Source organism: Molossus molossus, unplaced genomic scaffold (genome assembly GCF_014108415.1).
Source record: "Molossus molossus isolate mMolMol1 unplaced genomic scaffold, mMolMol1.p scaffold_m16_p_20, whole genome shotgun sequence".
Lineage (NCBI taxonomy): Eukaryota > Metazoa > Chordata > Mammalia > Chiroptera > Molossidae > Molossus > Molossus molossus.
This window is the reverse complement of record NW_023425356.1, coordinates 33,960,338-33,983,896: the sequence shown is the minus strand read 5'-3', so window position 1 is coordinate 33,983,896 and position 23,559 is coordinate 33,960,338. Positions and strand designations below refer to the sequence as shown.

The window sequence follows — 23,559 nt, the reverse complement described above, 5'->3', positions numbered from 1 at the left end:
CTCTCAGGCCCCAAAGTCAGCCCTAAGAAACTGACTTTTTTAGCCACCATCCAAGGTCCCCCAAAATTAAGTTTTGAGTTCATTGTTGCCCCCAGGAAAGACGTGACTGTCCCACGTTGGCCTTGGGGTTTGAAAGAGGAAGGAAGAAAGCCTGAGGAGAGAATTTGGACTTTGTACTCTGTTCTCAGCCTCGAAGAACAGCTCTAGTCACCCTTTATTATTTTTGTTTAACAGAGTCCCAGGTTTGTGTGGGGTGCATCCCCGCTCTGCCCCCCTTAGCTGTGTGGTCTTGGGAAGGTCACGTGAATCTCCCATGCCTCAAATTCCCTTTCTGAAAAATGGAAATAATAACTGTATTTACCCCAGGGGTGCTGGTAGGGATTAAATGAGTTAATTTTTGCTAAGTATTTTACTTTTTTGTTAATCCTCACCCGAGGATATTTTTCCATTGATTTTTTGAGAGTGGAAGGTAGGGAGAGATAGAGAAAGAGACAAACATTGATGTGAGAGAGACACATCAATTGGTTGCCTCCCATAAGACCGCGACCAGGGATTGAATGAACCCCCAACCCAAGTACATGCCCTTGACCGGGAATCAAACCCACAACCCTCCGGTCTGCAGGCCAGTGCTTTAACCACTGAGCCAAGCTGGCCAGGGCAATTGCTAAGTACTTTCAACAGCACCCAGCACATTATAAAAGCGATGGAGTAATAGCTATTAACAGTTCTTTAGGAAAACAGGGCCCTTCCTTTGAAAAGCCACCAAGTCCATCCTACAGCCTTCAGGCAGGGCCACGTTTACCAGGGAAGCCAAAGAGGTTATCCTGGGTTCAAAGCCCTCCCATGACAGTGGGGACAGCCTCCTGGGGTCACTCCCTCCAGTCAAGGCTCCCCACGAGAGGACTTCTCTCGAGAGCTAGCCCAAATCTCCTTGTTCAGCAGTTCAGGCACCTTTGGCCTTTCGCTTCTGGTCTCAGTAAAGACTGTCACCCTCCACTGTAGCACAGTGTCCTTCTTCTCCCAACCCTGAGTTCTGTCCAAGCAAAATGGACAGCTCTGCCTGTCTACTGAGGTCCAGCCCTCCCGGGAGAGAAGGATCCCCGCTAGAAGGACACGCTCAAGTGACTCCCTCCCACCTGTCTGCGTCACCTCCCTCCTGCACCCGCCTCCGCGCCCTTCCCCTGCCCGGTTGGATGCACAGGCCTGGGCAGCTTGGTCTGATAATGCCCTTCTCTTGGACTGGATTCATGGCCTATTTCAGTTGACTATTGTCCTCATGGTCACTGAAACCTGGCCCTGGGGACACAAGCTTAAGAGCTGACTGGAACTGCCACTCTGGGGGACACCACAGAATAGACTCAATCAGTTGGATTCTAAAATCCCACTTCTGTGTGGGACTCCCTGACAGCCCCCTCACAACCATCCTGGGTCTGGCAGAGATGAGGGACAACTTTGAAACTCAATCCTTCCTATTCAAGACGGGACAGTCTGGCCAGTGGTGTGCTTGAACCCCCCCTCCTCCGAGTCTCTATCAGCCATGCACTTCCTCTGGACGACACTGGCTAGGGACGGTTTCGGTCCCTGTTCCACCACTACTAGCTGCGTCCCTGGCATGCAAGAGCTTGGACGAGACGCGCTCCAAAGCCCTTGTAGCTCCAGCGGTATCTAGGTCTGTGCTTCTCCGGTGACAGGCACTGAGCAGATTGCTTCTTCCTGTTCTTCAGAGGGGGAAACTGAGGCTCATAGAGATGAGGTAACTGACCTAGAAGGATGCCATTAAGCTGAAATCGAGCCCAGGCCAGAACAGAGTCAGACCAGAGGCCCAGGAACCCTGAACCCCAGACCTGTACTCTGCCCACTTTGGTGAATTGCTGGATGGAAAAGGGAATTGGGGAAGGGAAAGACCTCTGCTGCCCAGTTGCCCCCCTGCCGTCTGTCTGCCAGCCCCTGTGCTCACCTGCTTTCCTTTGCCCCCCTGGCCTCCCTGCCCCACTTTCCATCTCCTCCGCCCTCCTGAGGGCTCCCGGGAGAGTCACACGTGCTCCGGGCAGAGAGCGTGGAGTGAGAGTCAGTGGCGGAGCTCAGACCTCCTGGGCTGCACCGCTGTCCCCTCCTGGGATTTAGACCAAATGAAACAGGATAGCTTAGTTCAGGTTCACTTCCAAGAACATTTTCTGCTCCGGTTTGGCTTTAGGTCGGACTTCAGGGAATTACGTAGATTTGATTCTAGCTTTAACTGGTTTATTAAAAGATTGGGATTGCAGATGGAAATAAAAGAAAAACAAAACAAGTATGCTCAGGTCTCTGATTCGGTAAAAGGTGATTGGCTGGGATTGGCCCTAATGAGATGCCGGAGGATGTGATGAAAAGTTGTCTTTGACTCAACCCCAGCTCCAGCCTGGCTATGGGTACCATCTAGTCCCAGGACCGGAGAAGGAGGGCCAGACTTGTGTTCTTCCGTCTGACTTCGTGTCCAGGCCTTGCTGCGGATCCTGGCAAGGGCCCAGGCTTGCGGGAGGGAGACTGCTCTGCTTGGCAGCGGGGTAACTGGCTTCCCTGGGCAGAGGGACCTGGCCAGCCCTGAAGGAGGGGGCAGCTTCTGCAGCTCCTGGGGCTGAGCCAGAGCCTTGAGGAGCCATCAGCCTCACAGGAGACGAGCAGCTGTCCCAGGAAGGGGTGAGGGCCCCTGGGGCGCTTCCTCTCCAGAGGAAGAAATGGAACCTGGACTTCCCACTTTATGGAGACGGAAAGCTTGGTCAATCCCACCAGAAGCCATGACTGTCACCTCTTCCTCTGGTAGTAGCACAAGAACTTCTGTGACCAAAAGCAACTACACTCTGGAAGGATCTCATGGAAACTTAGCATCTGTCCATCTAGAAGATCTATCCATCTGTCCATTTAGGAGAATGCTGCTTTGATGTTAAGGGGGAGCAATTTAATGGGGGGGGGTGTTTTCCCAGAGAAAGGCCCTGGCTCTTCACTGTACTTGAGTCCATAATCAGATTTGCTCAGGGTGGGGGGTAGCAGCCTCAACCTCATAGCATCATCACTGACCCCGGAGTCTTCCTCTACTCTGTGAGAGTGAATTAAATGGTGCCTGACCCCTCCCCTGGACGGAGGGGTTAGTGACAGTTGCCAAGGCAACAGCTTTGAACAGCAGGAAGCTACTAGATGGGCAGGAAAGGGGCAAAAGAGAAGCTTGGGGGAAACAGGAGAGTCCAGCTCACAAAGGGCGTTGCTTGGGTAGGATGGCTGAAGGCAGATGTCTTTGGCCCCACCGAGGGGCCCTCACCATCAAAGCAGGCGAGAAGAGCACAGCATCCCTGACTCCAGGCCCTGCTCCGCTGTCCCCTCCCCGGGGCTGACCACAGGGTCTCAGGCAGGCATCCTCCGTTTCTGCCACTAGGAAATCCGGGACCACGCAGTCCCCATTCACGATGGCTCGTGATCTGCCCGTCAGCCGCTCCAGTCCAGCCCATCGCACAGGCCCAGGCCGTGCCCCGGCTCCGGCCCCTCAAGTATGCAGTTGTCAGGAGGGTGGAGAAATGCGAATGAAAGTGCTGGTCCTACTTCCCCAAACCTGCCACGAATAATGCCCTTCACCCACCTCCTCGGCCAGTAGCAACAACATGCCCCCCTTGTCCATCCAGACCTGTTTCCTGTGGCATCAGGGACCAGGTTTAGCCCTTGGGATGCGTAAGCCATTTTTTTGCTCTGAGGAGCTCTGTGGGGTGACGGAAGGGGCAGCAGGAAGGAGATGGTTCGAAAGGGAACAAGGGCAGGAAGCCTTAATCTTCAAATCTTCCGAAGAAAATGTCTTTTGACTTTGTTTTGATTTAGCACGAAGGGGTCCACAATGCTTTATCAGTTGGTTCCTAGTTCGTGTCCTTTCAACAAGTATTTTTCATCATTCTCTTTCATCTGTCACCAGCCATGTCCCCAGCCCCATTCGCGTCCTCGGGGCTAGAGGCTTGTAAGAGAAATAGAAAACACAAACCCACCTTCAGAATGTTGACTGACGTCTGCTCAGGTGAAGCAATTGGAGAACACTGTAAACAGGTCATCAGTACACATTAGCTAGCACATACATGATGAACAGATCAATTGACTATAATCCTCGGACAAAACGTCTGGTAGGAAAAAAGGCATCCGTGTGCAATCAGTCTGGTGAAGAAACTGGGGAAGGCTTCCCAAAGGAGGTGGGGCTGGAGCTAGAGGGGTTTCCATGAGCAGAGGCCAAAGAAATGAGCCACTGACTACGGAATGTTGGCCAAAAGTCACCTGCTATGTTGGGAACAAGAACCCTGGGGGTAGGGGCACATCCAAACCCAAGACTCCTGGCCACCACCCTTTGAACGGCCTTTGGGACCTCTCCCCGCTGAATCTCATTATTCTACACATACATCGCTTAGACTAGATTAGATCAGCAGCATCCACATCACCTGGGAATTTAATAGAAATGAAAATTCTCAGGCCTTGCTCCCCCCCAATCAGAAACTCGAGGCATGAGCTCAGCAATGCATTCTACCAAGCCTGCTGGTGGTGCTCAGGATTGAGAACCACCAGGCTACGTGGGTGCTGCCAGACTCTGGCTGCTCCTCAGACCCACCAGGGAAGCTTTGAAACCCCAGAACGATGCCTGGGCCCCGCCCACAGAGATTCTGATGAGTGGACCCAGCCCTGACATCCATAGTTTTAAGAACTCCCCAGAGGGTTTTAAAGGGCAGCCAGGGCTGAGAAGCACTGGACGAGATGACACCCCAGTCCTTCCTGACTTACCACCCTGGGACGGGCTCTGAGCCCCAGCTGGGACTCCTGGCTTACCAGATCTCCCGAGTGCGTCTGCAGACATTCAGGGGATATGTTTGGGGGCAGAAAGACCTTCCTGAGATCTGAAAATTTCGCTCTCTTGATGACCAGCTTTTTGATGGTTTGTGTGACCGCCCACCCTCTTCTCCCTTACTTGCCTGAGACACAAACCCTGTGCAGATGTTGACTCTATCACACCGCACACAAATAAGTGTCCACAAGCCACACACCCGTCACACTGTGCTATGATGATATGCAGACACACACAAGAATGACCACATGGAGATATTCAGAATCACACCTCAGGGCTTCACACACACACAAATGAACCCACCATTAGACTCAGCACACTCAGACCACTTGGGGAAGGACTCTTCAGAGTGGAACTGGCCTATTTGAGCTAAGGGGCACCTCAGCTTTCCCTGCAGCCTGGCCTGGTTCAGGGTGGCAGTTGGTGGTGGGCTGGGTGATCATCTTCTATGAAGCTACCTGTTCTAGGCTGAGGCCTGTCACCCACAGGAGGCTGCTGAGTACGGATGCTGAGGATGCTCCTGTTTCTATTGCAGATCCGAGCTGATGGTCCCCCCCACGGCGGGGTCCAGTATGAGATGGTCTCCGTGCTCAAAGATGGGAGCCCCATCCTCCGGGACATGGCCTTCTCCATCGATCAGCGCTACCTATACGTCATGTCAGAGAGACAGGTAAGTGCCTGCCCCTCCTTCCTGGAGCCCAGGAGAGCTGATAACCTGTGACCTTCACTCAGAAGCTGTCGCGTCTGACAAAGGAGACCTCTGGGCTTGCTGCTCAGGGGCCTGGGAGAGGCAGAGTCCACGGAGGACTTGCTGGGAGCCAGAGAGAGGCCCCGGGGCCAGCCCCTTCCCGCAGCTCCTCTCTAGACCACATCCCTGTCTCGGCGCGTGATGAACAGCCCCGCAAGAACGGGCCAGACTGCGCAGAGCAGCTTGGCGTGATTAGGAGGTAGATTTACTGCTCCTGGTCCCACGGAGTCTGCTGCTTGAGGGAGCCAAAGAGGTGTAAATAATCCCGGCCTCCAGGCTGGGCCCAGTCCTAGGAGAGATAGACCCAAGAGAGGGCCTCCTCCGCAGGAGATAAAATCTTGGCCTGTCTCTTAGACTGTGGCAGGGTAGAAGCTGGCCAGCTCTCAAACACAGGCTCTGCCTGCAGAGCTGGGAGCCCTGGGAAACCGACTTCTACCCCCTGCTGGGCAACCACTGACCAGGTTCCCCAGCCTCTGGATGGTGTGTGATTTCCCCAGACTGTATTTGCTCTGAATATGTGTGAGCAGAGAGGAGGCGGATACAGGGAGAGCCAGGGTGAGGGGCAAAAGAAGCAGGGAAGACGGGGAATTATCCCAATCAAGGGAGATGCAGAAAGCAAAGACCTCAGGAAAGGCTGTTTTTCCCACGCGTCCAGCAAGTGGTTCTGCAGTTGTTCACCGAAGTGGTGGTCTTGACATTGACCTGAACACGGTGAGCAAGATAGAAGCCAGAGATGGAGAGAGGACTGTGACTCTGCCTAGGTGCTGAGTACAGTGACTTAGGCTGGACAAGGGTGCTGGGCGGGAGGTCCGGCAAGCGTTCACGGGGTGCCTCCCAGCTCGGATGTCACTCTCAGAAGACTCTGCCAAGATCCTAGATGTCCTTGATCAGTGTCACCCAGAGTCTTCATTCCCTCCTTTCTTTCTGAAGTAAGAAGTCTGGCTCCGGGAGTGATGGATGACTGGAGGGAAGGAGGAAGCGGAAGTGGGCACAGGGCAGCATGTAGACGCAGTGATGCAGCTCTAACTTGAAAATTCATTCTGGAGACTAGATGACACAAATCATATGCTAATCACATGCAAATTGCATCCAGATCCTCTTGAACCCACCTGTCTCCTTACCTCCCTTCATGTGGCCCCAGCAATTGAGGCATAAACAGGTCCAGATGGGAACCTGGTGGAGCTGGAGGAGGCTTTGCCTGACTTCCAGAGGGGAAGACAGTCTTGGAAGTAAACACTGACTTAGCGTTCCAATAAAACAGTTGGTGAGCCCTAAAACATCCCCGTCACTGGGAATGTATTTGTTGGGAGCAGTGTACTGGGAAAACATCAAAATGAGTGGGACTTGGTCGCTACCCTGAAGTTGCTTACAGTCTAACGAGGGAGAGACACATACGCAGAAATCTGTGCCATCAGATTTAAGACTATAAATACTCTGCCTTTTCTTCCTATTTTTTTCTTATAGACACAAGGTTACTTCTTAAATGAGAAAGAACGGGTAGATGCTCACTATACGAATTTAAACAATACATATGGAAAACAAGATAATAGCAAGTCCCCAAACCTACTACCCAAAATAGAACATCATGTTAACGTTTGGTGAACACCATTCAAGACACTTCTGTAAGAACTCATACAGATAGAAGGATGGACGGGGAGACAGCAGCCTGGATGGGTGGATAAAAAGATGGTCTGAGGGACCATATAGACCCACACTGCACATGATATTTTTAAAAGACATTATGTAAGAGTAAGGACCGGGCAGGTAACCCTGGGTGAAAGCATGTTCTTGGGTTCTGTGAGCCCAGGGAAATGCAAAAGCAGAAACAGGAGACAGAAGTGACCCGTGAGACCTCAGTGGAGCCGAGAGGGTTCCAAGGAACACATTGGGGGGCTGCATCTCTTTTTCTCCCGTGGGATGCTTTCTGAAATTGCATTCGAAATGTGGCCAAAGGAGAGGCGTAGACCAGGGACAGAGGCTGATGAGTGGCCTTTAAGGGATATCAGGACCTCCTGAGACCGTATCTGGTGTCACCTCTGAGAGCCTCAGCCCTGACTCACCCATGTCCGTGTCACCTATTTCTACATGTCCTCTCCCTCTGCCTCAGCTGCCAACTCTTGGTTCAGTCTGCGGCGGGCAGAGGGGCGCCGTGGCAGCCAGTCACGCTGAGCAGATGTAGAAAGTTTGGGTGGAATGCCGGGGGCTGTCTCTGAGGGGACCTATTCCAGGGGAGCCATGAGCAGCAGGCAGTCTGCGGGGGACTTGTGGTGGAGGTCTGAGGCCTGTCATCTGGAGAGCTGTCCGTCATGTAGAAATAGGTAGCCAGGTGATTTCACCAGGGTGGGGCCAGCGATGAGGGCCAAGAACAGCTCAGGGGGCCCATCTGTCTGAGTCCCAGCAGCTATGAGCACAGAGTGTTCACAGACAGCTCGGACCTCTCTCATGGATGTCAACTCAACCACCAAGGAAAATGCAGTTGGACGGCTTGGGTTCTAGTCCAGCTTTGGCTGTAACCGGCAGGATGGCCCTCCCAGAGCTCAGTCCCCTCCCTTGTAGAGGACGGGACTGGCAGCAGGTATGGGTTGTCTCTGAGGGCTGAAGCTTCGATTTGGATCCTGCCTCAACGTTGCACAGCGGGGCGGCCTCACCAGTCCAGTTCACCTCGCTGTGGCTCACGGGTCACCATGGGGCTCAGCGCAGACAACAACTGGGAATTGGGTTCACACCGCCTCCAGCGCCACACAGTTGTCGAGGCGGAGATTTTACAGGGCCCCTTCCAGCTCTCAGACTTTCTTTTTTTTTTTTTAATCCTCACCCGAGAATATTTTTCCATTTATTTTCAGACAGAGGGGGAGGGAGAGAGCCAGATCCACCGGTTGCCTCCTGCACGGACCCCGACCAGGGCCAAGGACCAAACCTCAACAGAGGTACGTGCCCTTGGCCAGAATCGAACCTGCGACTCTTTGGTCCGTGGGCCGACGCTCTAACCGCTGAGCCAAACCAGCCAGGGCTCAGGAGGGGAGGGGCGATGAGTGTGATAGAAGGACGTGCAGTGGCAGGTGGCGCACCCAGGAGGCCTTTGTTCTAGTCCTGGCCCCACTCTAACAAGCTGGGTGACCTGAACCATCAACTTCGCAGGGACTTCGTTTCCTCCCTTGTAAGGATGGAGACAATAAATCCAACTCTCCAGTCTCAGATCTTAGAGAGGGTTGGCTAAGGTCTTGGCACTGGGAGGCCCCTCCCAGAAGACACCACCAGAAGCACAGTAGACAGGCTTCCGAGTTTCCGAGGCCAGGCGTAGTCACATGACCGTCTTCTGCGAAGGGTGAACGCAGCAGGGAGCCAGAGACGCTGGCTGGTCCTGGATAAGCGCATCTGGGCGGGACTTAAGAGTTCTCTGAAAGACCTAAAAACTTGCGAGACATCACGGGAACGGGCCTTCCCATCGCTTGGCTTTATAATAAATCTCTGGGCAGCCTATTCTCCTGTCTTCACCGTGTCCCTAGTGCTTCTCTCTCTGTCCCCCTGCCCCACCCCAGACATGGCGCCCCATTGTATTCATGACACCCTAGGAGAGTAGAACCAAGTCTCGGGTCTCAAGTTCTGCCTGTAGAGGTTCCCATCTCCCCACAGAGCCAGAACAATTCAGTACAGCTCATTCATTCTCTCCGTGTGGATATGTATATGTTAATTAAATGTAATTAAGAAATGGAATAGGACTAATCAGAAGTGTGGGGTCGTTAGTGCCACTGCCTAACAAGTTGAGTTAATGTACTGTTAATAGATCGAAGGCCAGCCGGTCCCAGGGGGGGAATTTCGGAACCAAATCCCACGCCTGTTATTTGCCCAGGCTCTCCACCGACAGGATGCCGGCCGTTCCCTGGGAAGGCCACCCAGCTTCGGCCGCAAATGGACAGACGTTGTGGGAGGGAATGCAAGTCACTCCCGTATCTTCAGCGTCTACTGGACGTCAGACAGCAAGTCCAGGGAAATCGGGCTGCGAGCCAAGTGCACAACCAAGGGACAAGATGAAAGAAACCTGATAGCTTAGCTTCCACCAGCCTCTCAGGCTGGCCACTCCCGGAAAGGGAATCTAACTCTGTACTTCGGGGGATCGAAAGAGAGTATGGGGATGGAAGCAATTATTCTATTTTATACTTTAATTAGTTTGAATTAGCAGAGGGAATAGAGGCATAAAATGATCCAGCGAAGGGTGAAATGGAAAAAGGGAGTCGCGGTGGAGAACGGCTGTGTGCAGGCTGGGAAGGGCCTTGGGAACAGCGGAAAGGCTGGGGGTGGGATGGGGGGGTGGGGCGGGACATGGGGTGCTGCTGTCTATTTCAAGGCCTGGAGAGGTGCTATAGCACAGTGGTGAAGAGCTGGAGCATGGGAGTCAGACCACCCTTCACTCACCCACTTACTAGGTGTGTGGCTTTGAGAAAGTTATTTCTCTTCACTGCACCTCAGTTTCTTCATCTGTATAATGGGCCTATTGATGGCAACTATCGTGAGGATTGAGATAACACACACCAATGACCGAGCCCTGTGCCTGATACATAGTCAGTGCCTTCAAACAGTGGTGGTGATTATTATCATTATCGTTGTTGTTGGTAGTAACAGTATTAGACGTTCCCTGGGATCCCAGAGAGGGCCAGAAGCATCACCACTTAAATGCGGGCTGGGACAGATTTCCCAGTCTCCTGCCAGTCCTGCGGCTCCCTCCCCAGCGATGCCTCCAAAGCCTCTGGCCTGGCTGAATGACAGCGTCAGGCTGAGTCCCTCATAATCTGCTATTTATTTTAAAAATTCAGGAATGTGCCCAGCAGACTAAACAGTCCCACTCCCCTTGCTGTGTGCAGAGGCAGCCCCAGAGGCCAGTATTGCATCTGTGGGGAGAAGGGAGGGGGCCCTGAGCCCTGGTCATCCCCACACTGCAAGGGCACCGTGTACTACATGCGTGGATACTTGGCTGGAAGGGGGCTGTCCACGGGGATTTTCACTTCTGGCCTCTTCGAGTAAGTAAACCAAGTCGCCAGCTCATTGCAAAAGCTCGCCTGCCGCTCATTCCCCAAGCAGTGGGGCAGGTCCCGGTTCTGAGAGCCCTGGGATTTGCCTGTGGTGGGCACACTACTCTGGGCGTTTATTGCTACATAACCAGCCACTTCAAAATTTAGGGGCGTCAAACAACTAGTTATTAAACTCACAAACTGTGTGAGTCAGGAATTCAGACGAGGTGCCCCCAAAAGAGCTTTTTTCCTTCTCTACTCCTTGAATGGCGTGGGGGGACTTAATGAGTAGGGACTGGAAGTACCCGGAAGCTCCTCTTCTCACGTGAGGGACAGCTGGGAACGAAAAGGTGATGTCAGCTGGGACTGTGGACCGGCCTAGACGAGGCTCCTCGTGTCCTGGACTTCCTCCTGGCCTGGTGGCCTCGAGCTATCAGCCTCCTGGAGCGCAGCATCTACGGCAGACGCAGTGCTCAGGGTGCGACAGTAAGGGAGAACTCGATCGCCTTTCCCAGGACTTGGCCTTAGAAGTCACATGGTCTCTTTCCCACCTGCCTCTACCTCTCTCCAGTCAGGCCCCCAGACGATGCTGATGCGGGGGGGCCCAGGAGCTCACTGTGGGAAACAAGGCCCAGGGGAGACAAATGCGTGGTTTCCTGTCTCTCAGGGTCAGGGGGCCCAGGGCATCAGCCCTCCTGGGCGGTATTGCATCGGCCCATTCACAAGGTGGTCCCCCTTGGTCGTCCTCCCTGGGCACCCCGGGCAGTGGATTATAGGAAACTTCCTCTCATGGATTACGGGAGACTGACTCTTTAACCACCCACTTGAAGTCATTTAACAGAGTAGGGGCACAAAGGACTTCGACTTGGTGTTATTAGAAACAAAAAAGATTGTGACGCCCCCCCCCCCTTATCTGAAGGTCTCAAGTACAGGACAGACCCCCCCAGTGCCATGCATTGGGTGAAGACCCAGTGCAGGGCAGGAAGGACACACCAGGCCCTCCAGAATGTCACCCCAGCCGTCTCCAGCCCGCTTCACAAGAGAGCTAATTTGGGGGAAGGATCCGTCCACTATAAACCTGGACGAAGGGCCAAAATGAAGAAGCATTTTCAAAGTGCCTATTGTGATACAAGAGTAACAGTAAGCCCCCTACCTGTGGCCAAAGCCACTGAATTGTCAGACCCTACGGGCACACAAAGACCTGGAAGAGGGAAAGAAACAGTCTGCCCCGTGCTTCCAGATGTCCCCTGACCATTTATTTTGACATCTCAGACAATTATTTTGATTGTGCACATTTGTTTAGTCCGGGCGATAAGGCTTCCCAGGGCGCAGGCCGAGCGTGCCAAGGTGTATTTTTACAAGGCGGTGGAAGTCGAGGTAACTGGAGCCCGGCCTGCCGCCTGGGCTGGGAGGCCCGGCTGAGCCCGGGGAGGAGGGAATCCGAGGAGGCAGGGGCTGGAGTGGAGCCTGAGGGACTTTGGGGAGAATTACAGAGTTTGCGGATTAGGAAAGTGAGGATAAGCGAATTTCTGCTGCACTTTTGTTTTCAAATGTGTCACTTTCAATCCAAGCCTTTGATGCACATGTGTTTCTGGTTAAGGACGCGGCCCCCAGTGTGGGCCAGGAGCTGAGTGCGCATCTCAGGGCCTCTCCCAGAGGCAGAGTGACCCGCTCCGGGGGGAGGGGGCGCAGGGCGCAGCCACCACCTCCAGCCTGGGTTTTGACTTTCCCTCTGTTTCAAAGAAGCTGACACAGAGCTGATTCCTTGGCGATTAATATCCTCATTGGCGCATTTTTGATAAATATTTTCACACCAAGGAAAGGAAATGCAAACCCACCCCATTAATCAGATGCTTGGCTTGTATTTAAGAGAGAAACTCCAGCTTCTGATTTTAAAATCTTTTGGTTTGGAAAGAAATGATTGAACACAATGCCCAGGCTGAAAGAACTGCTGCCAAAATCCTCATTTCTCTATATGGGCAGGGGGGCCGGAGGCGCTCGAACCCCTGGCAAGGGCTTCGATTTCTCTTTCTAGGCAGGCATTGCCGAACACCACCACGCTGGCTGCCCAGGATGAGGTTCCCATGACCCAGCGATGGGAAGTCGTGCAGCCTCAATACCAGAAGGAACCCCAGTCCCACAATTACTTTACTTTTGCCCTCCCTCCCCCCACTTATTTTAAAGATAAGGAAGCAGATGCCCAGAGAGGGGAGGCACTTGCCTGGGCCATCCTCTGAGTTACCAGAAGAACCAGAATTAACCCTAATTAACCTGGTCCAGCCCAGCATTCTTTTCCCAACTCCACAACGGCTTCACTCAGGACAGAACAGAAAGAAAACTGGTTAAACACAAATTAAAACAACCCGAGCCCTAGAGAGTCCCTGAAGGTGTTCCCAAGGGTCAAATTAAAATAGGGAAATATTTGCATATCATTTGCATAGGCCGACTCATTCATTCAAAAGACCCTTAAGTGTCGACCATGTATAATGCATAGAGCTACGGCCACCTAAGTCATTTGCATATGCAGATGTAGCTAGGGCAGTCTTTCTAAGCAATATTCCAGCCAAGATTTTATAAATTGGGCTGCCCTGAAGACAGGGACCTTCTGATTTCTTTCTGCTCTATTTCAATGCGGACACCACCCTGGTAAGTGTGCTTCTGTGTATAGCATCCCTGCCTTCCGGGAGGTGACGTTCAGGTGGGGAGATTGGGGTACAAATAAGTGACAATATGAAGTCAGCACTCCTGGAGCAGAGGTAACCATGCACTCAATGACTGACGTAGCTCGCACCAGCCAGCGACAGACCTCTCTTTGTCGCTCCTCCTTGGAGTCACTCAGTCAGAGGACTCACCCTCTCTCTGACCAGCAACCCAGAGCTGGCACAGCCTCCGAGATGGTCCCTTGAAAAGCAGCCCTTTACTTGACAGTTGAGGACAGACCTAAGGGGGAAGAAGTGAGCGTTGAGAAGGGCAGTGGGCTCTACCAAGCTAGACTGTAAAGAAGCAGACAGTGATCCATGAGGGGCGGTTTTCTGACCCCATGAAGAGCAGGGCCTCGAGACGGCCTGCCTGCCTAGGTTCAAGTCCTGACCCTGCTACTTACTGGTGTGTGACCTTGGGCAAGTTGCTTGACCTCTCTGTGCTCTGGTTTCCTCATTTGCAAAATGGGCATAAGTATGAGATCTGCTTGAGGATTAAGTTAATTGAATGATTACATAAAAAGCACTTAGAAAGTACCTGGCACGTAGCGCCCGCTTAATAAGTGTTAGTCGCGGTAATTATATTTTTACGGCTGTACCCCCATGCATAATCACCAGGCCACGTCCTGCAAGTCCTGCTCTGCGTGTGGCCACACCTCAGAAAGATACATAAGCACCCTGCCCTGCCCCTCAGCTCTGCCTCGAGAGGTGTGGAAATCAGCTCAGGAACATGGAGGTCAGGTTTTTCTGTTACTTTAGTTTACAGATATGACCTCAGTGAATATAACCATCCTGTGAGGTAAGTGGTATGGTCCCGGCCTTTTTCACAGATAAGGGTTCTGAAATGCAATCTGCCTAAGTAATTTGCCCTGGGCCACCAAGCTGGCAAAAAGCAGGGCTAGGACTCCACCCCACCCTTGCAAAGCCAAAGCCACCTTTGGCTTCTGAAGATGACGCCTCCTGGCGGCCACGTGAGTGAAGAAGGCACCTCCACCAGGCTCCACAAAGGGGTCAGAGGTGGCACTCGGTGCTCTAGGAGGCCAGCAGACACAACTCCTCACTTGACACCCCCACGGAGACTGCAGTGCACTGTTTTATTGTAAAAAAAAAAAACCATCAAGGATAGTGAGCACTGCCCTGGGCCTTACGTGGACACCCACAGGAATTGTCTCGGGTGGTCAGAGCAGAGGGAGGGACAGTGTGGTGTCAACGTTACTGCTGCCGTCTACCCTGTGTAGCGGGCCATGCACCTCGCAAGCATCATCTCGACTCCTTCCAGCAACCTTGAAAGACAAGTATTGCTGCCCTCATTTGACACACGATGAAGGCTGAGCAAGGTTGGGTGCCCCGAGCAGGCCATTCGTACAACTCCTAGGATGCAGAGCCAGGGTCGAGGTGCAGGCTGCCACCTTTGTGGCTGCAAAGCCCCTGCCCTGCCTGCCCTGCCCCCACCCCCAGGAGACCCATTCAGGGACCACAGTGGGGATGAGGTGACTTCTCAGCACACCCTCTACTCCTATGCACAGCTCTGCCTGTCTGGAAAAGGAACACCTTTGCAGGGAGAGCAGATACACACGAGAAGCATTGCCCCCAAGCCCCGATTCAGCCTCTTGGGAGCAGCTCCAAATGCGAACCAGGCAGACTGCTCAGAGACCAGCCCAACCAGGCCTCTTAGACCACAAAGCTTCTGTGTTTGCCATCTTGAGTCTTACTTGTGCAGCCAAATGCGGGGTCCCCATGGAGACACCCCAGAACTCTGCCGCCTACTTCCTAGCTCCAGAGCGTTCCCTCGTGCTCCCTGTGTTGAGTTTCCGTAATCGAATGTGTTTTATTTAGACCATAACATTTAGTGCCACTTTGGATTTCCAATTAAGCTTCAATCAGACGCCGAGAGTCTGATTCGTTCTGTTGTTTTGATCCACACAAAAGATGGTAACATCAGAGGAGCTGTCGTGAAAAGTTATTTCCATCCGCTGATGACTAGGACAGTTGCTGTGACGTGAGGACACAGCTTCAGAGGTGCCAAGAGAAGAAGCGGGCATCAGGGAAGGGGGAGGAAGCAAAGGGGAAGTCAGCGAACCCCAGAAAGAAGGGGGCAAGTTCTGAGTACTACCCGGTCTCCCCCGGAGAGGGTGGAGTTGGGTGGGCATCAGGCTTTGTCACACACTGGCCCAGGCCTTTTATCCAGGAGAGGGTCCATGAACACAGGTTCCTGTGGGGGAAGCCGGCCATCGGCCACCTTCTCCAGAGAAGGGCCTCTGCGCGCCGGGGCCAGAAGTGACCAAACTGTGCTGCTCACAGGCACACTGGGAGCCTTTCCTCACGCGCGCTGCCTGTCAGAGGCGGTTTCTCTGAGGCTGGACCTAGGGGTGAAATGTAGAATCCAGCTTTGAGTTGCCAGGGAGCTGGGAGGGACGGAGGGAGGGAGAAGCTGGCAGAGGTGGGAGAGTGCAGGGAGTGGTAAGTTCCAGCTCTGCCTTCGGTTAATCATCAGGTTCACCAATGCCTCTGACGTAAGGCCAACTGGAGCCTCGGTGTCCCCATCCACAAAATGTATTTGAATGCCCTGCAGCCGCTTGGGGCATTCTCTCTAGCCAAGGAGGTTTCAAACAGTGGCTGTGTGCACAGCATCGGAGGGTCCCCTGGTCCCGTGCTCGGGCGCTTCTGAGAGCAGGGGTGTGGGGACGAATGGGATGGGGTAAGCTCTCCTGTGTGGGGTGTCGGCACTAACGGGGCTGCGTCCTACCACAGGACAGGGCTGTGCTCATGGGGAAGCAGGTCCGCACTCCTTTTTCCCGGGCTTGCTCTGTTTTCTGTTTTCGGGGCCTCACTTGGCTGTATTTTTTCAGCTTGGCCCTAGGACCCTTTTGTCACCCACCAGCTCAGGGACCCAGCATCCCAGCCACAGTCTCCACTGCATAGTCTGCACGCTGCACAGTTAAATTCCCTGAGCCTCTGCCATGCAGCCTGGAGTAACCTCCCTCACTCCCCCTCCCAGCTATTCCCACTCCCCACCTCTGCAAACAGGTTGGGGGTTGAAATTTGCACCAAGTGGAGGGTCCTCAGCAGTCGATGGCTTAGCAAACAGTCTGGGTTCAGCCTCTGTCCCACAAGTAATGTTTAATGATGAGAAGAGGGAGATGGGCAGAGACGAGAGTCAGGCAGAAGGAAGAGTGGAGAGGGAAAATTAGACAGAGCCCAGAACAATGTCTACTTAACCACTGAACCACCGAGTAATTCATCAAAGAAACTTCGAGGACCTATTGGGTGCACAGAGCTTGTCCTCACAAAGTCACACATGCAAAAGGAAAACAGATAAGTCCACAGTGAATTACAATGCAGTATGCAGAACGCTGGGAATGTATGGAGGGTGCCCCCCCAACAGAGCCAGTGAGTCAAGGAAGGCTTCCCGGAGGAGGTGTTTTAGGTGCATCGTGAAAAAAAATTAATTTCACCAAGTGGAATGAAGCGTTTCTCCAGCGAAGGGAAGCATGGAGGCATAGAAGAGTTCAGCTTATTCAGGACATATTCCCCAGATTTTGTTATTGCTGGAGCTGAAGACAAGGATTGAGAGGCATCGATCCTCATGCAATATCCATAGCACCCAGGCCCGCAGCCTTCAGGTAGACTCAACCCACCTACCTCACCGACATGAAAGGAGCCTCAGCCCAGAGAGCCAGGGCTCCAGGCCCCCAGGCTCCTGCTGCTGCCACAGAGAACTTGGGGGAACACAAGCGTGCACACGGTGCCCAGTGTTTCTCCTCCCCTGGCAGCCCACCAGCAGAACCCCTGGACAGGCCGTGGATCTAAGCAGCACAGTCAAGAGAAAAGTTGCCAGGGATGGGCAGAGCCCACTGCCAAGTCCCTTTGTGCTCAGGCCAGTCCACTTCCCCTCAGGACAGTCTCCTCTCTGACTGCATGAAAACCTCTCCCATCTCAGGTTCATAGAAAGAGGGAAAGAGAGACAGTGTACTGTTTCACTCACTCATTCAGTCAGTCATTTCAGCAGCATCTGTTGGTGGCAGAGACCTTGCCTGTCTCGGCTGCTTCTGCCTCCCAGAGAGACAGTACAATGTTTGGCTCTTCTTAGGTGCTCAGTAAACACCTGTTGAAGGTTAGGAAGAGAGGCAGGGGAAGAAGGGAGGCAGGAAAAGAGAGAACTGTGAAACGGAGGCATTGTAGGGCAGCGAGGTCCTCTCTGGAGGCAGTTAGGCCTGTGTTCAAATCTCGCCTCTGCCTGTCTTTGATAGGCCCAGTGTATCCTCTGTAGGCTTCAGTTCTCTCTTCTGTAAAGTGGGAATAGCACTAGCACCTGCCTTTTAGGGTTGCAGAGAAAATGCAATAACTAATCCCTGCCAAGTGCCTGGGACAGAGGAAGCGCCAGACCCCAAACCAGCTGCAGCTAAGCCCCGTCCCTTCCCTCTGGCTCCCTGGTGAGCATCTCGTCACCCTGCCACGGAGCCCCCGCACTAACATGTTGCTCATTTTTCATCTTTAAGTCATCTGCCAGTTGCATCTATTTCCAGCCCCTGTCTTAGGAGACAAGAGTAAGGAAGGGAAACAGATAACCGCAGAGGCTCATTTGCCAATTGTCAGCTCCTGCCATCAGCAGAACTGTCTGCTTCTCCCTGGGTGCCTGAAAAATCATTGTGACCTTTTATTTACTGGTTGATCTAGTCAGCTCTTGGCTCTGGGTCTCTCTGCCTCCCCACTTCAGCCCGCCCCCCACAGCCCCACCCCTTGGGCAGCGCAGCGCTGGCTTCCTGATCCCCCGCCACAGCCCACTGCAGGACGGGCTAGCGTGCGGGTCCCCTGAGCCTCCCTGTCTTCATGATCATTTTCTTAAAAACCTTGGGCACAGAGAGGAGGAGGAAACAGGATTATTGATCTTTCCTTCCCGGTGCTCCTGCCAGGGAGGGATTCTGCTGCTGGTCGCCTGTGCCAGCCTCCTCTTCCATGCCTGTGTCACTAGATTAAACGAAGATGTAAGCCAGCTAGTGGCCTGCCCCGCGGCTCCCTGGGAAGTCGCAGCGATTCCCTGAAGAGCATGTGTTTCCCCGGCCCCTCCTCCCAGACGTTGCCCCTGGAGCTTTCCCCGGCGTCCCTTCTTTTTCATCTAGGTCCTCTCAACCTCTCCTACCCCTGCATCTGCTCCTGGCTGGCCGGCCGGCCGCTTTTCTTTCTTCTTCCTCCCAGGGCCCAGCCACACATTCACGTACAGGCCCTCAGAGCCAGCCGGGCTGAGGTGTGCAGCCCCCGAGGGTGCGGGGTGGCCCCTCAGAGCCAGCCGGGCTGAGGTGTGCAGCCCCCGAGGGTGCGGGGTGGCCGTTGGCAGTGACAAGGAGACAGGGATGGTTAACAAGTGGGTGCTGACAAGAAGACAAACCACAGAGGTCCCCGGAGGCCAGGAATGAGCCAGGCTGACCCATACTACCCGTGTCTGGACTGGTTGCAGGGGTTAATTGTATAAACTGTGTGTGTGTGTGTGTGTGTGTGTGTGTGTGTGTGTGTGTTTGCGCGTGCACATATGTGCACCACACCAAAATCAGCTTCTGGAAAAACTGATCCAAGATAGAAGGTGGCTTCTTCCTCCGTGGCCTTCAGGCATCTGCCTTGGGCTTCCCGAAGCCTTCATTGCCCAGCTGAGGCCTGGCCGGCCTCCCAGCTCCCTCGAATCTGGGGAAGGAATTCTAAAAGTCTCCTGTGCCCCTCGGCTCCCCGCTCTCCAAGCTCTCTTCTTGGCCCGCGCTGTCAGCATCAATTTGCTGCAGGGACTGATTTAACCTTCATTTATTCATTAATTCTTTTTTTCCCTTAACTTCATTAGGTAAGATTTATAAAGGTGCTGAATTGGAAAGGTCACCTGTCCCCAGGCCCAGGACAGAGTGTGCCCGCCTCTCTTCTCATGAGCTTCCTTCCAGGAGTGCTCTGGAGGTCGTGGGGGTGGGGGGAGGGGAGCAGCAGGGAGGGAGCCAGACTGGCTCCCCAGGAAGGCAGGGCAGGCAAGGGGAAGCCACAGCCTCGAACAACCGGTCCCTGTTCCCTGCCAGCTGTTAGGAGGCCTGTGGCGTGGGGGAGGGGGAGGCTCTCTGTTCAGCACATCTGGAATCCTGGCTTTGCTTCTCACTCCATTGACCTTCACCAAACTGTCTGATCTCGTTGAGCCCTCAGTTTCCTCTTAGGAAAATTGCTAAGGATAGACTAGTGCATCAGGTTGTTGCAGGGGTTGCACAAGGGGATGTGTGTAGAGCACTGAGCCCAGTGCTGGGCCCGCAGCAGACATTCACATCAGCAGCTCTCTAACAAGGTCCGGAATGGTCCCGGAGAAGCCCTGGCAGTGTGGGGCAGTGGTGAGCTCGCTAACCACTAGAGACTGGTACACAGGGAGTCTGATTTCTCCAAGGAAAGGAAGCCCACATATTTCATGACTGATTCCATCTCCAGAACCACAGGAAAAGCCTCCGCTGTGGAGGAGCCAGAAGGAGCCAAGCCACGACTTGGTGTGGAGAGTGCTTCCCAGCAGACTTCGTCGGGGAGTCAGGCTAGGCTGGCATCCTGCGCTCTGCCGTGGGCTGGCCACGCTCCCGGTCTCAGGCCCACCCAGCAATTACCCATGGCCGCGGGCCTGTCCCGAGTCTCTGGGGCCTGCTGGGCTCGGCCTTCAGCCATCTCATCTCAAGGAGCTGTCTGTCTCATTAACAACCTTCCTGGAAGGACAGGGAACAGGCTAAGAACCATGCAGATATTTTGAACTTGTGGAAAGACAGAGAGTCTGCTTGCTCCCACCGTCATGCGTCCTTGCTTCTCATGCCCCAACAGAACAGACCGTCCGCATTCACCCCAATCAGAAAGAATTCTGCTCTCCGAGCTTCTTCAACATATGGTAAAAACCACATATCTGGTGGATATCTATTTGGCGTCTCCCCCAATAGGCTCCAAGCTACTAGGAGACCAGATGCGGGTTAGAGGTACCCCTCCCGTCCCGGCGCTGGTTGTATGGCAGAACTCGCTGTTTGAGAAAAATAATTGTAATAGAAAGCAAGGAAGAAAGCAAGCCAGCAAGCCTATTCTGTGTGGTAAGCTGAGGATATTAGGTTTGAATATGATCACAGAGGATTACAAGAATTAATTTTATTTTACCTAACATTCTTAGAGTTCCAGCCTCTAGAATTCAACATGCAAATTTATGCTCACAGTGCAAATTGGAGCATACCAGATTAATGGAGGAAATTCTAGTCACCTCACTTTTGCCAGAGTCCAATTTCCCTCACCTAAGATCACGTATTTATTTGCCAAGGAGGCGCTAAGGAGTAAATTGTATAGAGGAAGGAACTCTAGGGCTGGGTGGGTGTGACCAGTCCTCTTTGCTTGATGGACCAGGAGATGCTCAGCACTGGAGAGCAGCATCGGGACTTCTGGCCAGTAGCCACAGGGGACCCACTGCTACTGTGGTCCCAGGGCAGGCCTTACTGGTATGCAGATCACTTACATGGATGATATTAGCTTGTACTGTCCTCGTGTGTCCGGATTTAATGAGATTCTTTGGGCACGGTTAATAAACAATGGTTGACCTTTTAAAGAGGGGTGACATTGTATCGTTTTATTTCATGAAAGAAGGCCCTATACAACATGCCAATCAGTATAGCTATTGTTCCATTTTCAAATATGTTTAGTTCCAAAAATAAATCTGATTCTTCGACTCACAGTATTCACTGAGAGGAAGTGACCGTAGTGACCCCTGACCTTCACGGTCACTCCTCACTATCGGAGTTCTTCCCTGGGTCGGTAGCTATGGCTGCGGCCGCTGCCACCATGGCTGGCATCAAAGGACACTAGCTTTTAGCACTACCTTGGCCTGATGGTGGCCAGTTTCTTCTCCCTGTAATTCAAGCTAAATCCGTATTGGAATTTATAGGAGAGAAACAAGGCTTCACGTAACCCTCTTCAGACAGGTTTGCCTACAGCACAAGCATCAGTCAGTGGCATGCCTGCCTCTGTTTAGCATGATGTTCAGTTTCTTTACCTGTGGCCCTAGACAAACATCCGGTGGCCAAGGGGTAATGATGGTAGGCGTCAGGACGGAAAGTGACGCTGCACGCACAACTTAATCTTTAAATATTTTCTGTCTCTGGGGTCAGCTGGATGGAGCACATACCCTGTTATTCCTGAAACTCTCAGGATCGCTGCCCTAAGGGCCACATATCACGTCAGCTCTATAGCAAACATGATTGACATTTCTTGAGTCCAATGAATAGCCTAGTCCTTTTCCACCCAGATGATAAGCCCCTCCCACTTCAGGGACTGCCGTTGGCCCAGGGGTATTCTTTCCTGCTTCCTAATGCTACAGTCTTTTAACATTTGAAATTACTTTAAACATAAACAATGACAGATAACCATTAGAGGAGAGTCATTCTTTTACATCGTAAAAATAGAGCTGGGAATTGCCACTTTTAAGAGGTAAGGGAGAGACATATGGACAGAATACCAAGAGACTCTCATCTGTCTTTTAACATCAAACCTCAATCATAAAACCACAGATGAGAGACTCTTACCCTGGGAGCCGGTTTTGTTTTCCTTTCTTCAGAAGAGGCATATGGAGGGCGCAAAGGCACACGCTTGGGAAAACGTCATTTCGCCGCGTTCGGGTTCCCCCGTGGGAAAGACGAGGGCTCCGTGGCCTGACCTCGAAGTCGATAGCTTAGTGACTGACCCAGTGCAGTTAGACTTCTTAGGGTGAACACTTGGATGGTTTCCATTATTTATGGCACTTGCTGGTGTGATAACAAGCTCTGTGCCTGCACCGTCTGGGCTTGGAATTAAGAAATTAAAAAGTTACTAATATACGCCCTGGCCAGTTTAGCTCCGCGGTTGGAGCATCGGCCCGTGGACCAAAGAGTCGCGGGTTCAATTCCAGTCAAGGGCATGTACCTCGGTTGCCATTCGGTCCCTGGCCCTGGTCATGGTCATGCAGGAGGCAACCAGTCGATGTGTCTCTCGCACATCCATGTTTCTCTCTCGCTCTTTCTCTCTCTCCTTCCCCCTCCCACTCTGTCTGAAGATAAATGGAAAAGTATCCTCGGGTGACGATTCAGAAAACAAGGTTACTAATATATGCTACAACATGATGAACATTGAAAACTGAATACTAAGTGGAGGAAGCCAGCCACAAAAGACCACACATTGTGATTCATTTCTATGAAATGTTCAGAATAGGCAAGTCCATAACTTGATTGGTGGCTGTGTAGGCCTGGAGCAGCTGGGGAGGGGGGAGGGGGGACTGCCAATGGATATGAGGTTTCTTGTGGGGGATGGTAAAAGTGTTCTAAAATCAACTGTGGTAATGGTTGCACAATTTGCGAATATACTGAAAACCATTGAATTGTACACTTTAAGTAGGTGAATTTTATGATATGTGAATGATATCTCCATAAAGCTATTATTTTATAAATCTTAAGAAGGCTGGGCCATAATTGTGTGGCTACTCCATAACCTCTCTTCCCCCAGTAACCACCATCCAACCACCACCCAAGAAAGCGTGGGCACCCTCCACCGATGATGCCAGTGTGTGGCAGCCGAGGGGTCTGTGGTCCTCCTTTTCTCTGCCTTTCCTTTCTTCTGCTCTTCTCCTGCCTCCGTCTTCTGCTCTTCCCTATTCTGTCTGTCTCTCTTCTCCTTTTTCCTCCTCTCCCTCGTGGTTCCAGCGATCAGTGGGCTTCCCGGACCTCAGGACACTGAAAGGGGAGGAAACAAGAGATACTGAAAATTAATCATCACGGTGATAGTAAATTATGAGTATTACAAATTATTATTACAGCTGTCCAGGACTTAATTTAATCTTCACAGCATCTCTATTTAGGGAATAATTATTCACATTTTATAGACTGAGACTCAAACAAGCCGTGTGACGTGCCCGGGTTGATCGGGGCGAAACCAGAATGCAACCCTAGGTCTGCTCGGTCTCCGAGCCTCGTCTTCGAAGCACAATAAGACCTTAAATATGAGGCTGAGCTTGGTTATGTATTGATGGATTATAATAGAAGTAATTTGATGGTGTTCAAAACTGCAGTATCTAAGATCTCATCATTTGGTCTGATATTTATGGCCATTTACGGGTGATATCAGTGTGGCTCTTCCATTCGTTATGGCTTTCATTAAGACTCGAGCCCTGTTTAGAACTCTGTTTGTCATTTTTAACTCCTCTGTTTAATCTTGGGCAGCTTTAATCCGTCTTCACCACCAGCCAGAGGGAGGCCACTCCCGACGTCT

The 23,559-nt window shown here is 52.5% G+C and overlaps 1 protein-coding gene across 1 annotated transcript in view; it reads left to right on the top strand.

The window, feature by feature from the left end:
• Positions 1 to 23,559, top strand: part of PLXNA2 (plexin A2) — a 205,189-nt gene that overhangs the window by 89,680 nt on the left and 91,950 nt on the right. The window contains exon 4 of the mRNA XM_036272998.1: positions 5,376 to 5,510. Within this exon, the coding sequence (XP_036128891.1) occupies positions 5,376 to 5,510 (135 nt within the window). The remainder of the gene's footprint in view (positions 1 to 5,375; positions 5,511 to 23,559) is intronic.